Source organism: Alosa pseudoharengus, unplaced genomic scaffold (genome assembly GCF_046254945.1).
Source record: "Alosa pseudoharengus isolate Yale_2024_CS ecotype anadromous, Long Island Sound unplaced genomic scaffold, YU_APseudo_1.1 YU_APseudo_1.1_scf_18, whole genome shotgun sequence".
Taxonomy (NCBI): Eukaryota; Metazoa; Chordata; class Actinopteri; order Clupeiformes; family Clupeidae; genus Alosa; species Alosa pseudoharengus.
Genome location: NW_027468650.1, coordinates 30,963,845 through 30,981,356, shown reverse-complemented (window position 1 = coordinate 30,981,356; position 17,512 = coordinate 30,963,845). Strand labels below are relative to the sequence as shown.

Sequence of the window (17,512 nt, the reverse complement as noted above, 5' to 3'; positions counted from 1 at the left end):
GCATCGGTGAGTGCTGTTACGTCTCAGTTCAAGACGGCTGGTGAGTGCTAGGATCAGCAAGACTTGTTGTGAGTGGTGCTATGAGAGGAGATGTTCTCTAAAGAGCTGGGTCTTCAGGAGTTTTTTGTTACCAGCGTGATACCGACCTGAGAGGGAACTGGCACGGATCCATCTCGAAGTCGGCTAATACGTTTTCTTTGAGGTTTAAATAATCTCTCTCTCTCTTTCTCTTTCTCTCTCTATCTCACTATCTATCTTCCTGGAATCGTTTCTGATCTGGGATCGTTTCTGATCTAGGATCGTTTCTGATCTGGGATCGTTTGGGATCTGGGTCTGTGTTCCTCGAGTGGCACAAAGAAGCTGCTGTCTATTAGGAATGAGGAGGTGTCGTCACGACAATGTAGCGCTCTAGAATCTTCGCCCGAAATCACGGTATCCGCCATGTTGGAAGGATACCCTCCAGAACGCGTTCATTGCTGTTCATTGTTTGTGTTGTTAGTCGAAGTTGATCCCTAAAATAGAGGATTATGGAGCTCCGAAGATTAATGTCATGTTCTCAAATCATAGAGAGTATAAATTAGGGGTGACATAATCTGTTGTATTCTCTATGATGATTCCAAACACACTATAATTACATTTGTATCTTAGCAGAACAACACCAGACTTGTAATGTCACTGAATGTTTTTTTTTATATCTGTGATTTAATCTTGATGATGAGATACAATAATAGCACTGTACAGTCTTTCCTTATGTCCACACTTGGCATGTTTTTGTTTTGGCAAGAAGAACAGGGTGCTTTTTCAGTTTCAGAAAAACCGCTGGCAGTATTTATTCCAAAAAATGGCTGAGGATGTCTTTTACTGCCATACCAATGTGAGCTAATGTTAGCTAACAAGCTAGATTCACAATGCTTCAAAAAGATCATAATAAGTTTCTCAACTGCTATCAACTCCATTTTGCTGGTTGTTATAGGAACATCTCAGTCCTCAGCTTGTAATTGTTATTTTCATTTTAAAAAGACGCCCAGAGCGTGTAAAAGGACTTTAAATACAATTTACTCCAGAGTTGTAATGTAAAACATATGTTGGCAGCTTCAAAACAGAAGCTGTGTGAATTAATTCTGAAAGCACACACACACAGACACACACACACACAGACACACACACACACCAACAAAGAGACCATCAGACTCACAGAGACACCCCCACACACACACATACACACACAAACACACACACACACAAATCACGCTGACACCAATACCACCATACAGACACACAAATGACCCCCACAAGACAGGAAGTGCTCCTTTGTCACCCTGATGAATGGAGACTTCGCTCTGACCCTCAGTGAGTAAACATCATATGGCTCGGACCACAGGAAACGTCCTCCATGGGTGTCTGTAAAATGGCCTCCATTCCTCCACAGCTAGTGGACTCAGGATGCTGCCCCCCCACCCCTGCAAACCATGGCTGTTAAACCTCTATCTCTCTCTCTCCTTCTCCCGATCATCGCTATACATTCATCTATCTACTGCATCTGCTACCTACCAGGGGTGCGTTTCCCAAAACCATAGATGCTAACTAAGTTAGCAACTTTGTTGGTTGCAATGCAATTTCCCATTGCCAGCCAACTAAGTTGCTAACAGGTTAGCAATTATGGTTTTGGGAAACGCATCCCAGATCAGTAAAGAGTATGGCTGCACGATTTGGGGGAAATACCTAATATATCTAAAATATCTACAGATATTGTGATTGCGATTTGCGATATGATCTTTGAATGTCAAATTAATTGATTCAGTTCAACATTTTTCAAATGTCTCTTTAATTGGTGCCACCCCTGATTGGAAGGCACACCTGGTGCACCCCCGACCGACCATGAAGCTCACCAATCAGAATTGCTGTGCCACTCACACACTACGTATACCCACCAACCAAAAGTGGCATAGCCAAGGAGGATGAAATGAATATAAATGTGACAAAATTAACTGTGCACCATTAATTGTGTTGGTTCATATTGCAATTTGCGATAATTGTGCAAGTTTCCAGTATCTCATCTGACTGAAAGAGGAGAGGAAATTGTTGTGGGCTATTGGTTTTGGGGCAGCAATGATTCGGCACTTTTTTTTGGAAATCAGTTTGTCCTCTGATGTCACTCTTTTTGGGCAGGGGCTATATATAGCTCAACAGAGAGAGAGCTGCAGAGACACTGGGAATGAGAGGAGCTGGAGCCACAGGAGTCTAGTCGCACCTGGCAACACCAGTATGTGTGCGTGCGTGTGCGTGTGTGTGCGTGTGTGTATGTATGTGTGCGCATGCATGTGTGTGTGTGCGTGTGAGTGTGAGTGTGTGTGTGTGAATATGGGCAAATGTGTGCGTGTATGTGTGTGTGTGTGTGTGTGTGTGTGTGTGTGTGTGTGTGTGTGTGTGTGTGTGTGTGTGTAAATGTCTGGAGAGAGAGAGACATGTTTAATGAGGCAAGGCTGTGCACTGGAGCCATTACCTGATCACTGGAGTGAATAAACTATGGAGCCTGCAGAACAGCCGGACACCCTGTGGAGATGGAAAGAGAGAGACAGAGCGATAGATAGAGAGAGAGAGAGAGAGAGAGAGAGAGCGCAAGAGCAAAGGTGAGACAGGAGGAAAAGAGAGAAGGAGAGATGAGAGAGGGAGAAGAAGTAGAGAAGGATGAGATGAGGCAAGGAGAGAGGGATAGAGAGAAAGAATGAGAAAAAGACAGGAAGAAAGAGTGAGTGAAAAGGAGGGAGAGAGTGGAAAGGAGACAGAGACATGGGGAGACAGAGAGACAGGAAGTGACAGATGTGCGGGGAGCGAAACACAAACACGAGGGAGGGAGAAATGGACACAGACAAAGTGATGGTTAGCATATTGGGACGCCTCGTCGGCAGGTCGGGCCAAAAACAATCCATAAGCGTTAGGGCGGTGGGCCGCACAATGGACCCATGGCTGGTTACCTTGGAGATGACATCTTGCATGTCGCTCCGGGGATGGTACGTGCCGTCGTCATAGCGGAACCTGTAGAGCACTGGCTCGGGCTTGAACTGGTGTTTGTCTGTCACTGCAGAGAGAACAAGAATGAGAACGTTCCGTAAGAACATTTCTGACAACCGAGCAACCGCCACGACGGACAGTGAGGTCAATGCAGGGAGACTGAAATGACCACAAGGCAAAAGAGCTTTATTTTGGCCCGCATGACTGGCCACACTGGGGATACCAAACATAGAGGCACTATAACCTCTAAGCATCCAGCTCCAAATCAAACAGCGCCTCCGTTTCTGCCTCAAGGGAAGCACCTACTGTTTGTAATCCAAGCCCTGCATTTAGAGATAGGACAGCTACTTTCAAAACTTCAGCTGAAAGAGCTTTGAAGAACCTTTTACAGTAATAGTAAACATTTGGTTCAAAACAATCTTTCCTCAAGCAAGTGGCATTGAGGCTTGTTCGCTTCCAGAACAGTCATCTGGGGGGTGGGGTTCCACTCTATGAAGCTACCCCACCCCACAGAGAGTCTAGTTGAGTCTCTGTGTTGGCCCCTCTAGACTGTTTTCCCACTGAGCTGAAGTGAGACTCCGAAGGCCCAAATTCATTTCTGGGCTGTCGTCGGACAGGAGAAACCGGCAAGAGAGGCAAGAGATTCAGTGGCCTACTTGGACCGGGCACAGTCGCTTTTCAGGAAAAAGAACATACACTTGTACGCACACACACACACCAACACACACACTATTAGGCACCCAGACGCAAATACAGGCACACAGACACAAATGCATGTACACATATATACATACACGCACACACATGCATGGAATTCAAATACACAAGCACACACAGGTACCTATACCCCCCCCCCCACACACACACACACACACACTAATGTAGATACTGTACGATATGGTGTGAATACATTAAGTAAAAGAGTCCCACCCCTTTTCCCTCAGGCAGGCTGCAGAGCACCAATTTGGGCAATCTAAAACAAACAGAGGGTGCGAAAGGATGAATATTTATAATTGCTAAAGTAAACGCTACACTTCCACTGCTTATAAAGAAGCCATCTGCTCCACATGCCTTTCAACACCCCCATGTCCAACGTCCTGGGATGATATCATTGTTATGGTGTCCTGCGAGGGTCATTTTGTAGTTACTGTTAATAATACCGGTAACAAACCGTGACAGCTACGAGTATGTCCATGAGGAAGAAGGTGCAACGAGAATATGGTCCACATCAGTGTGGACGGCACTGGGCCGTGACATGTTGGACGTGCTGTTTAAATAAAACGTTCTCCTCAAGGCTCTGTCGACCCTTTAAGGGACCCTGGTCTGTCTGCTGCTCTTGTAGACAAGCCAAAGATGCTCAACTGTCAACTGTCAGTCATAAGAGATGTCTTTTCCGGTGTACAAATCTTCTGAATCATTTAGCAAAAGCAAAAGACAGACCCAGAGGGGTTAACAGGCTCAAGCCTGTGTTGGCCTGTTGGAAGCCCTGGTTGTCAGGCTTTGATAGGAATAACAGGGATGAATGAGGTGAGGTCTTTGGAGAGGAAAGGGAAGGGGAACTGACCGTGGTGGATGATGCCGTTCTCCAGTAAGGCTTGGCCCAGGTGCACCCCCTCCTCCGGGTTATCCGTCTCCCCGATCTCCATCAGCCAGGACACAAACTCACTGCAGGGATACACACAAGGAAACCAGCTGCACTCAGTCCATACACTGAATGGATCATATAAAAACACAGCAGCCAGGACACAAACCTTCGTTGGAGGAGGAACAGTTGCAATCAGCTCAAATACATTATATGTTACAATACATTATGATAACATTGGCTTATGGGCAAGGGAAACTCACAATGGGGACTAAACAGCTGTAGTGAAGTCATACACAGTATATTTTATACATTATTCAGCCAGTGACACAACACCACCGTGGGGGTTAAGCAGCAGCAACAATCTACTGTATGTCAGGGTCCAGAGTACAAGCAAAAAATAAAACAGAAAACAAAAGAAAATATTTTTTCTGCTATAATGTCTTTAACAGTTGTTGAAATATAGGCCTACTTTTCTGTACCAAAAAGCTTATTTCACACATTATTTCAACATGTATTTGATGTATACAGATTACATATTGTTTGTTTGTATGTATGTATTTGGAGTTAATTAAGAAACAAATAAACCAAACCAGATATACAGTGACTGGATGTACTTCAGTCCTCAGATTTATCTCACAAGAGTTAGCTGGATACACAGTATCATTTCCAGACTTTTTTCAGATGTCTTCTATTTGCCTTAAGATACATCAGACATCTTTCCAAAAGATAACATACAGACTGATTTCAGTATATTTACACGGTTTTGCCTGGGCAGTGTGTGTATGATATGTAGAATAAATGTAAACATTGAGCTCATTGTGACATCTAAACCCAGTTCAGGTCTTTATTGTTTTTTCAGAAACGTGATACCCAAGTCCACAAACTTCTGTCCACAAACCTCCGACTATTTCTGAGTGGCTCAAACAAAGAGCACCCACTGAGTCCTGATGTTGATCACTCACAGCATGATGGGAGAGAAACACACACACACACACACACACACACACACACACACACACACACACACACACACACACACACACAAAATAAGCCAAGACACTCACAAGCCCTCTCCAAGCCCAAATTGACTAAATTGCATAATTAGGTTGCCAAGGTAGGAGGGGAACTCCAGAGGGTTAGAGGGGGAAGTGATATCTCACTCTGTACCCCTACACACACACACACACACACACACACACACACACACACACACACACACACGTCCCTCGTCGGCCGTCTGTCCCTCTCCACAAAACCAAAACAAACACGGCCAACTCCACCAGAGCAATGCTGCGGTCTTCCCAGAGTTCCAGAGTTTGTGGAACCCAGTGGGGAAAGCCGAAAAAAGATAGAGAGACATGAGGAGGGAGAGAGAGAAAGTAGAGTGAAGAGAGAGAGAGAGAGAGAGAGGAAGGGAGAGAGAAAAGAGAGCAAAGCAGAAACAAGGAGAGAATGGCTACTTGCACTGAGCTTAGCAAGTCATAGCTCTACCATCCTATTTTCTGAGAGGATATCATAACATTCTTGTTTGAATTAGAACGAGAGAGAATGAGAGAGAATGACTTGAGGCGGGAAAGATGGAGAGAGACTCACACAGGCCGATATGACGCCGAGGGAGCGAAGGAGCAGAGAGACCCGGGAGTGAAAGAGACACAAGGGAAGAATGATGGAAGATTTAGTCAACCTCTCTCACCCAGCCCTGCATAGAAAAACACTCCGTATGTTTGGAATACATAGCTCCCATGGCCCCTTATGACAAATAGCAGTCACTTATGCCATGAATCGCGGCGTCTAACAGTTTCAAGCTGTTCCCCCTGCCACAGACATGAACGCTCTCCTGGTGAGTGTGATTAGGGTCCTGACAGCTGAGGTGGTGTGGTGGCAGTGTGTATATATACCTTGTGTCAGGACTAACTAGGATATTTATTCTGTTAGTTTAATTCCAAAAAATTGGCCAGATTTTCAAAGCACACCGCCCAGGGGATCAGTCAAGCTGAGACAGAGTATGTATACGCAGAAAAATTTACCTCCCTCTCCGTGAAGGATAACACAGCCTGCACGGGCTTAATGTATAGCCTATGCTCCAGTCAGATGCTCAGTGCAAGTCAGATGCAAAAGGCTGACTTTTATCTGGGGGCATTTACAACGTACATTTCTGTGTTGTTTAATCCAGTACGTGTTAAAAAAAAAACAGAACTATTGTTTTGCAAACATTGGATCGCCATATCACTTGGCCCTTGAAGAGACCAAAACTTCAAAGCAGTGGTTCACTTCAAAAGCTCAAAGTGAGAGGAGCCGCCATTGCAATCTGAACAGTGAGGACCACAGCCAAAGCCCATCCGTATCGAATCAGCAAGATATTGCGGTGGACTTCTCTCCAAAAAATACTCAGGAAAACACTGAGTGCCAAAAGTAATTAAAATCTGGAGAACAGACGCGTAAGTGAGAGTTTGGTCACATATGTCTTCCGGACTGTAAAGCCAAAAGAGAATCCCTCACGCATGCACTTTCACTAGTCGTAAGACCATACGTCTCTTTACACCATATGGGATTTTCACAGTCCTGACTGTGTGTGTGTGTGTGTGTGTGTGTGTGTGTGTGTGTGTGTGTGTGTGTGTGTGTGCTGCTTTTAATCTCCTCAGCTGACGGAGCCATTCCTTTTCCAGACCAGACCGTTCCATATAACTCTCTTGCATAACACTTGTCCTGTGCTGTGTGGGGTGCAAAGACACTATATCCCCCATAAACACACACACACAGATATAAACATAAATAAATACACACACACACACACACACACACACACACACAGATACTTGCATACACACACACACAGACAGAGAGATACTCGCATACACACACACACACACACACACACACACACACACACACACACACACACACATACACACTCTCAGTGTATACACAAGCCACAAATATGCACAAGTTGGACTATGTCTTCTCTGTCTAAATGAATACAACGCACACTCTTGAATTGGCAGTGCAAACGAAACAACAGCAGGTCAACACGGGCCTCAGTAGTCTGCTGAGTTTGTTTCCTGTGTATTGCTGTACAACATAAGACCCACTGAAGTCTCTTTCCCCGCCACCCTATTACTGCAGACACAATGTGTTTGAAGAACCAGGCGCCTGAAGGCAAAACCCTTTAGCATATGTCCAGAGGAAGCCAAGCCCTTGAAGCTGGATCTCACGCCCCCCCTCCTTACTCACTCACTCACAGGGATCTGGACTGCAGGGCCCTGATGCCAAGACCAGATGGCAACATGTGGGTCTGTATGAATGAGTGAAGTTAACACACACACACTGGACAAGAAGAGGTCTACAAACACTCTCTCTCTCTCTCTCTCAACCTTTACTCTTAATGCTAACATCTTGGGATGTATAGCTCACTCATTCACTCAAAATGTAAAAAAAAAGTATTAGTGCATTCAACTAGCAATTCATCCTACCAGTGTAGGTTACCACCCGAAACAAGAATGCCCTTTTATCGTTGGGGACATCATGGTTGGAGAGCCCTCAGACCACTCTGAAGAAATGAGAAAGCAGCTTCCCTCCATAAAGTCAGGCAGATGCCTCATTTTCTCTGAGCTCACTCCAAGCACTCACAGGCAAGAGCATCTATGTTTTATATCATTCTGAAAAACGAAGTCTTCTTTATGTAAGACAACTTATATAATTCAATCTGACTAAAAGGGAAGTTTGTATGGCTGAAACCACCTTTTAAAGGGTATTTTAAATTCGGTTGAACACCATAGTATTCTAGAACAGCTGGTGTGCTGGCAACGTAAATGTATAAACCCCTAATGGAGTCACCAATTTCCAGCAACCCGTTTTCTGTAGTAGAATATGATGCTATTGCTTGACACAAACACATGTATACACGCACGCAAGTGCTGAGAAAAAAGACAGGCACACCAAGAGACACACTTACCGTATCCAAGGACTGATACTACACCACACACACACACACACACACACACTGAATGATATTCTTTCTCCATTCAACACACACATAGTGCTGGGAGAAAATAATGACCTTGCTACGGTAGTTACCTCAAGGATGTCTCGGCGGAGGGCTTAAAATAATCCTCTGCTCTGTCAGAGACTTGACACTGAACCCTGTCCCAGTCTCAGAAGTGGTGTGTGTGTGTGTGTCTGTGTGTGTGTGTGTGTGCGTGTGTGTGTGTGTGTGTATATGTGTGTGTGTGTGTGTGTGTGTGTGTGTGTGTGTGTGTGTGTGTACATGTATGTGTATATGTATGTGTGTGTGTGTGCGTGTGTGTGTATATGTGTGTGTGTGTGTGTGTGCGTGTGTGTGTATATGTGTGTGTGTGTGTGTGTGTGTGTGTGTGTGTGTGTGTATGTGTGTGTGTGTGTGTGTGTGTATATGTGTGTGTGTGTGTGTGTGTGTGTGTGTGTGTGTGTGTGTGTGTGTGTGTGTGTGTGTGTGTGTGTGTGTGTATGTGTGTGCGTGTGTGTGTGTGTGTGTGTGTGTGTGTGTGTGAGGGGTGAGCAGGAACATATCCCCCTGATTTATGACCGTGTTCAATGAGACCGGCACTCCCAGATATTCAACCAATAATCTTTAAACAAGATTCATTGGGGGAGACTGGATTGCCTCTGGGTCCGATTTCACTGTGACTAAATGGCACAGATACATTATCCAGATTCTTCTCCTCTTCTCCCGGATGGTTCAAATCCAGATGGGCTCCTACCTCCCCCCCCCTCCCCACAGAACATGCCGCCTTCCTTCACATCTCCTGACAGATTTAGACTCAAAAGGAAGGATGAGGGGACCCATTTTGACTTTAATAGGGGTGCTATTAATAGTGTCCCACACAAAGATGGTTGCATTCAGAGTGCTTTTCACACGCTAGTCACGGAAACAGACACCAACCACCAACATCAGCAAGGGCCTCAAAGGAGTGATATACCGTCTACTGCTTGTAATGTTATAATAGAACAGGATTTATCGCATTCTTAGAGTCCATTTATTGGACTACTTTTGAGTTTTAAAGCCACATTTGAGTCTCTGCTAAGACCCTTTCTGGATTATAGTACTAAAGCTGTGTCATATCGACAGCACTGTCAATGGGCCCTGTGACGGACAGGGACACATTAGCTTTCTATTCGCTCAGTAAGGGCTCAGTTTACTAAACGGCCCTCCTTCCTGCAAGCCTTAACACACTAAGAACAACCAAAATGGACCCTACAAGCACCCCACAAAATAATAGAAATAGAAGAGGGGTCCAAATGTCCATGTCAAATGTCCATGCACATGTGTGCCACTGTCCTGCCTGTGATTATTGGATATGTCCATATATTTGGTGGGTTTGCACCAAATAATCAAGAAATAATGAGTTTGTGCAAAACAGGAATGTTACATTATTCATTAAAAAATATAGTAAAAATATAGAATAAAATATTCATAAAATAAATCGTTTTTCTCAACAGCACACTTGGACTTAAATGCTTAGTTGACGTGGTGCTGCTCACACCTTTCTCTAGCAGGTGGGCCACACATTAACACAGGCAGCAGTTTCTTTTCCCAAGATGCAATATTCTGTGAGACAGAGCAGAGAGAGCAGGAAGTGGAGCCAACCTACCTGCCCAGGAAGCACTTGGGAAAGGTGGTGAGCTTGCGCTTGCGGTCTTTGATAAGGTGGCCCTGCTTGCACATCAGCTGGTAGAGCTTCTCCCCCTTCTCCGACACCATGACCCAGGTGTCCTGCTCCATCCCCAGCCTAAGGGCTATGAGAGGAGGCAGAGAGACAGTCAGACACACACGCACACACACACACACTAATACACAGAAATACTCATGTCTGAATTCACTCACACATAAACAAGTCATGAACCCCCACAACCCCCCCCCCCCCCACACACACACACACACACACACACTAGTACATAAGCACACCAAGATACAATTGCTTTCACACACAAACACATGAATTCACACGCACACACACACAGCCACTGGACCATTTCCTTCATAGTCACTGACAGAACAGATGTGGGCTAGCTGTGAGCCGAGCGTGAGATGGTCAAACACGCAGCTCTCAAAAACGTGCACAATGTGCATGAGGCATAGTATGCATGAACAATACAAAGCACTCTTCAATTCATCCACATCGTAAAAGTGGAAAGTTCTCAAGCAGAAGGCTTTGGCATGTATCAGCAATATGCAGTATTTCATGTATTCTAAACAGAATGTTTTTTAAACAAATGTTTACTTGTGGGGTTTTTGTTGCTTTAGGGGATGCTACTCTGATGTTTGTAGATAGATAGATAGATAGATAGATAGATAGATAGATAGATAGATACTTTATTAATCCCAAGGGGAAATTCAAGAAATTAAAGAAATTCATTGTGCGTATCTCGCCACCAGAGCATGAGACACAATAAAAATGTCAACGACAAACAATAAACATCATGTAATATATAAAATAATATGATTTTGTGCAGAATGATCATAATGTTAATCATAATATTATTTATACAATGAAATGAGTCAACTCTAATAGCACAGTACACAATGCTGTAGCTCCTAGAGATAATTGCAAGGTTGGGCTCAAGCATGTCAGCATATTAGGGGAGAATTAACAGCACATAACATGCCTCTGGCCCTGTGTTCTTGTGCCATGGATCACTGCATTTGATATGCAGATATCAGGACAACCAAACGCTGTAGGCTACTAATGTCGTCACGCCTAACAACTTAATTGCCAATTACACCTTACTGCTGGATTAACGGCCTGTGCCACGGTTAATTAGACCGGCGGCCATGACGCCTCCCTCTCATACGGGGTGAGGCTTCACTTGCCCACATTCATTCAGTTAAAAGATCAGGATGAGCACAGGATGCGCATGGAACTGGGCTCTATTTGTGCTGATGCTCATGTGTATGGTACACATGTAGTAGATACAGTATCTATACAATCTGACTGTAGTGGCAACCAGTCAACCAAACATTGCAATTAAATATCACAATAAAAGACACATACCTGCTTGGATGGAGTGACTGATCATACAGCGATCATGCAGCCTAATGATCTGATCATTAAAACAATGTTTTTGCCAAGTGTAAACAGACCATCTTGGCAGAGGCGTATCAGTTAAAGTCCCTCCCACACATGTGTGGGCACAAACCAGCTCTACTGGCTCATTAGCCCATCTTTCAAATCAAGAGGTGAATGGAGCCTAAGGATTGCACCGAGATGGCATTGATAACATTTTAATTATATCAGTCAGACAACACTTCAGAGTTGTCATCACTTTATAAACCAGAACACATTTCATACTATTTACTTTCCCTCCTTTCAACTGAAATGACAAGAAATAGCACAACCTCTCCTGTAGGAACTTTTACACCGGTGAACCCACGCACTGTTGGTCCATTAGTTTCCACATAATGTACAAACACACGTGTACTCACTCTTCCTCCTCTCACGCTCCTTCAAGATGGCCTCCAGCCATTCCTGCTTCTCCTCGGGCGTCTTGGCCATGCACACGAACCACTTGTTCTTCGCCGTGTTGTGGATCTTCCAGCCGTTGTTGACGATGTTCCCGCTGCTGTGGTAGTCCGCTACAGTCCCAGTGGCCAGGGCAGAGGCAGAGGAAAGGAGAGGGACGCGATAAACACAGGGCAGACAGAGAAAGGGGAAGGATCAAGTTCTTTGTTGCACTCTGGTTCTTTTATTTATATATGAATAAATACTGAGAACGCGTCCACACTTGTGAAACACATTTCTCGTCGGGGTTGTTTTGTGTCTCCCTGGCACTCCTTTTTGAACTGTTCTGAGGCCTGTTTGATTTCATGTGGCTGCCCCTCGTTGCATGACTGCTCTTTGAATTCCACAAGCCTCCGCACGAGTCGCAGGCCATCTATCAAACCGACAAGGATGACAAACTGGATGTACTCAAAACTGCGCACGACAACAACGCGAAATCCCGTGGAGGGTGCTAAAAGTTTCAAACAAATGAACAGCGCCACATGAAACAGACATCGGGAAAAACACCCTCCGAATAAAACGGATCACGGACAACTGGGCCTCATTGATTGCAGTAATTAAAGGACTTATGGCACACTAACACGGAATGGGAACAGCCTCATGGGTAGGAAACAAAAGAATGAGAGAACAAACAAGGTCCTGAAATCTTAAATCTTTTCCCTCACAACCCCCCCCCCCTTTCTGAAAACAAAAGCTTCCACAATCCATGTGCTGTTCTTGATGTACTGGGCTTGTGTTTAATGTTCTTGGCCCCTTAAGAGGCTATCTATAAAAATTAATCCCTTTGTCAGAGCACATGTTTAATCTGGAGTCATTCATACATTTGAGAAGTCTGATACATCTGTGTACGCGAGTCTAATGGTGTCTAACAAAGCATGTGACATCACTGTTAATCACTTTTTGAGGAAAGATGATCATTTGCATGATACGATCAAAACTGCATGACAGAGTACTGTCATACAATTTTAAGTTTCTGTTTATGATTAGGTATGTCTTTATCCATCTGAGGTATCTTAACGTTTCTCATATTAAGTCACTGTATCTTTACACAGCTGAAATGTCTGTTTACATATTTTAAAGCATCTGTGCACATGGCAAATATGTTCGAAGGTTTCATCTTTACAAATTCATTTCCCCTCTGGCTGCACAACTAAATGAACTATCTGGCACTGAAGCAACAGCATGATGTCGGCCACGAGTGTTCCGATGGCCAGGTCTGACAGCATCATCGATTCACCTATCAAATCCTGGGCACCGTGGAAACCAGACGAATTACCCGACTGATCTGAGAAGAGGCTCCAATTGATCTTGTTCGCCTCAGCGGACAAAGAGAAACGCCCTCGTGGCAGTTTTCATCGATTTAAGAGAAAGCGAGATCTCCCCAGCACGCTCCCTGTCTGCTGAAAATGGCTCAATGGCCAAAAGGCAATGAAAGTCCCTTTTTCTTTGGTTTCTCTTAGAATCAATTGACCTTTTGAATATTTCCTATTGTCCTTTTGAAAAGTGTTATGTTTTTGGATGCTTTTGTCCATGTGTGTTGGTTGTGTGTGAATTGGGGTGTGCTGTAAGCATTGTTTGTTGTGATTGATAAAAGATCAATCAAAGATCACCTTGACTGACATCATAAGATTGACATTGGCATGGTATTTGCATGTTACTACACCTACCAGGCATTAGCAATCATGGCATTCTGTACCCAATGGCAGCATCAGCTTCTGATTACCAGTCATTTCCATTACAATCCTGAGATGTCTATGTTACATAATAGTTTATGTTATGTAGAAATAGGCTGTCATGGAATAAAATGTCCAGAGACGACTGTATACAACTGTAAATACAACATTGTTATATCACTCTACACTTATTGTCATGACAGGATATATTGCATATTCCATAACCTATTGATAACTTAACAATATCATTGTTGATTACTTGGCTATGTCTCAGAATGGACGGTTCCACAGTTCCATGACGAACAGTTCCAAGTGTTACTCTTTTCTGTATGGATCGGCTGTCAGTGGTACAGGACGGGAATTAGAAATTATTTCACATCAACCACCACCAACCATCAGACATATGTTTTATGCCAAAAGTCTTCAGGGCCTCTCTCTTACACCGCAAGAAAGTGTATTTAGCCTGGGCCATGATAAATGATGGAAAAGTTAAACAGGGAAGTAATGAGAGCTGGGTGGCTCTCATCGCCAGGCCTCTGAAAGCCATGGGAAGTCCCGCTCCTGCCTGGCCTCCCACCCCAGCCAGTCAAGATGCAATATAATTAAGGCTGTCTACGTTTGCTGCGCACCAGTGCTGTTCTGCGCCGCCCGGTTTCGGGTCGAGCCGTGCTGAGCAGGGTCCCGGGAGACGGCAGAACACCCACGAGCCACCACAGTGTGCGTGTGGAGCCGGCGTCTGTTTAGTCATAAATTGAAATGCATCCACCTATCCATCCGACCGAGTGACTTGCGTGGAATAAGAAAAGGCCCAATATTAAGCCCCCCTGAGGGAGGGAAAATTATTGCTTTTCACAAATATAACTGATAATCAGCACGTGTTTTGGGGCGAAGCTACAACGAGCCCATCATCTGCACAGCCACTCTTTCACCAGTATATAAGCGATCTCTCTCATGCATTAGATAAGTTAGAACTGCAGAGTAATTCAACTGAGTCTGAACTGGCACCATATGCACCGAGGCAGTATTATTGATCACACAAGATACTGTTTGTATTCCATTATAATTAGAGATAAAAGCTCAGGCTTAAATAAAACTTTCTGAGCATGAATACTTTAGTACACATTACAGTAACGCTGCATATTACTGCTTAGTACACATTATAGCTGCATATTACTATACTCTACCACTGCTCCATGTAGTTCCACTATACGCCATGACTCTGGATTCTGGGTGTTAAGTCTGGTAGGTTGAGTTCAGTAGTGTACTAGCCATGGGGCATACAGGGACAAATATCAGTGGGCCAACACACCTGCACAGTGGACTATCAAGACAAAATGTATATTACAATTTTACTAGCCCCATATACTTGCTGGCTCGCCAAGTCCCCGGACCACCCCTTATTGTGTGATAGAATGTTAAGTTCTAACTGAGATGTTCTAAGGCATTCCTTACCTGTGCCATCATCCACGTTCTCCACCTCCATGACCTCTGTGTTGATCCGTCCACGGAACAGGTACCGGGGGCCCTCCGTGCTCGCCTTGCTGTTCTTTAAACGCCTGACAACAAAGAGGTGTTTCTTTGAGTCGTCACATATGGCGGCAAAAGTGGTGTCACTTTTATACCGAGCAGTGTCAAAGTTCTACAAAGCTCTAACTGATTGAAAATCCAGTCCATGTTTTTCTACTCAGACCCCTGATTTGAGTCACTGGTTGGCCCAGATCTTTGACTTGGGAATTAGGAGGATGAATACATCCAGATGGTTGTCGAGGTTGGACCTTTACTTCCTGGACTTGAGCAATCCAGCACCTCTGCATGCATCCCTGAGGTATGCGGTGCTCTTGCTGTGGACGCTTGTTGAAGTGTTACGATGTGACACCTCACCTGTTCTTACTTTCACATTTATTGATTTGATTTAAAAGTGCAGTCAGCGATTGTACGCAATTTCAAGCCCATAACATTTTTGTCACATTCTGCGAACATCTCTACATAATCCGCTAGCAGCCCATCCCGTGAGTACACTGTAAAGAAAAACAAGCTCTGCAAGCAGTCCAGGCTCCAAAAACTGGAAAGTGGGGGCAGCCTGTCCCCCAAACAATAACAAAACTCTATGCGGAGTTTCTCCAGGAATACTGGAGGGAGAAGCTAAATTAGGTCCCATTCACACTAAAATTGACCCTGCCCAGACCCTTGTCCAATCCACCTCCAGAGGTGTACGTAGGTGGTGGGTTGTGAAGCAGGCTCAGACAAGCCAGGTTTAACCCACTCTAACATCAGTTAAACCAGGGCTGGTGTGAAAAGAGTATACATGTGCTCCCCAGCAAGTCAGCCCATGACATCCCATACAAAAAGACTCTCTCTCTCTCACACACACACACAGACACACACACACACACACACACACACACACACATTCTTATTTCCTCAAACATTCACAGACAGAAAGACACTCACACACACACACACACACACACACACACACACACACACACAGACACACAGACACACACACACAAACACACACTGTAGATATTCTAATTGTTTTTGCTAACACCGTGCTCTGATAGGTCTATAGTGTTACCTGTTCTTCTTCTTGCAGTACACCAGCAGGTTGTCGAAGAGGAAGAAGATGCGCTCCTGAATGTTCCCTGCCGAGATCTTCAGCAGAACACCATGCATGAGCATCTCAGTGCAGGTGTCCGTCACGTTAGAACCCTGCAGAGGACGAGACAGAACAGAATGCAGCTGTAGGGAGCAACATAACTCAGGAATGAACAAAAACAAAGACAGGAATAGAGAGTTAGAAGACAAGACAAACAGATAGAAGACAAACAGTTCCCGCTTTCAGTGAGAAGTAGCAAGAGAAGACAAAATATTGAAGGTTCCAACACCACAACATCAAACTATTTTCTGTTAATCATGAAACTGTGTTCTTTCTTTTTCACTTGTTTCAATTGAGAAACATGGATAAAGGTTATATCTTCTCTGACCACACTGTCCACTTCTATAATGGGAGACTGTCTGATATGGGCTCTGGGAATAGCCATGTGTGCCCTATCTTGGGAACTGGAGCAAATCCACAAGGCTTCAGTGCTGGAAAGTACCCTAATACACTACATCAGTGCTTTCACTCCAGCAGAATGACACTGTACCGACAGTCTCCTAATATTACTACTACAGACACACACACACACACACACACACACACAAGATTACTGTTTAGTCCTGCATAATAACACCGTCCTGACAGTCTGCTGATATGAAGCTCTGTCCATGGGATGGTGACCACATTGCTGAGCCTGATAAACGATTCCACCCCCGACCCCCCACCACTCCACCCTCAACCACCTAACTAACACCACTACCCCTTACCTTGTCTTCAGTTGGAATTTATGCTCCGTGTTTCATCCCCTAACTCACACCATACACAGACACACACACGCACGAACACACACGAACACACACACATTCACCCCTCCCGAGCTAAATATAACCTACAGAACCCAATCTCACTTGAGCCAGAAAATGTGCTAAGCATTACTGTCTGCAAGAGAAATGGTCTGAGTCAGAGTCTGTCTCTCTTTCTCTACTTCTCTCTCTCTCTCTCTCTCTCTCTCTCTGTGTCTCTGTCTCTCTCTCTCACACACACACACACACACACACACACACACTCCCCCACTGCCTCCTTTAAGCACTTTGAGTGTGGAGAA

The 17,512-nt window shown here is 44.5% G+C and overlaps 1 protein-coding gene across 2 annotated transcripts in view; it reads right to left on the bottom strand.

The window, feature by feature from the left end:
• The window catches only part of prex2 (phosphatidylinositol-3,4,5-trisphosphate-dependent Rac exchange factor 2), a 140,742-nt gene that overhangs the window by 90,963 nt on the left and 32,267 nt on the right, over positions 1–17,512 (bottom strand). For both annotated transcript variants that reach the window (XM_076290911.1, XM_076290912.1), the window contains exons 7-13: positions 16,384–16,517; positions 15,258–15,361; positions 12,057–12,206; positions 10,225–10,369; positions 4,577–4,677; positions 2,976–3,079; positions 2,504–2,553 (exon numbers count right to left, since the gene is read on the bottom strand). In XM_076290911.1, coding sequence (XP_076147026.1) covers positions 2,504–2,553; positions 2,976–3,079; positions 4,577–4,677; positions 10,225–10,369; positions 12,057–12,206; positions 15,258–15,361; positions 16,384–16,517 — 788 coding nt within the window. The remainder of the gene's footprint in view (positions 1–2,503; positions 2,554–2,975; positions 3,080–4,576; positions 4,678–10,224; positions 10,370–12,056; positions 12,207–15,257; positions 15,362–16,383; positions 16,518–17,512) is intronic.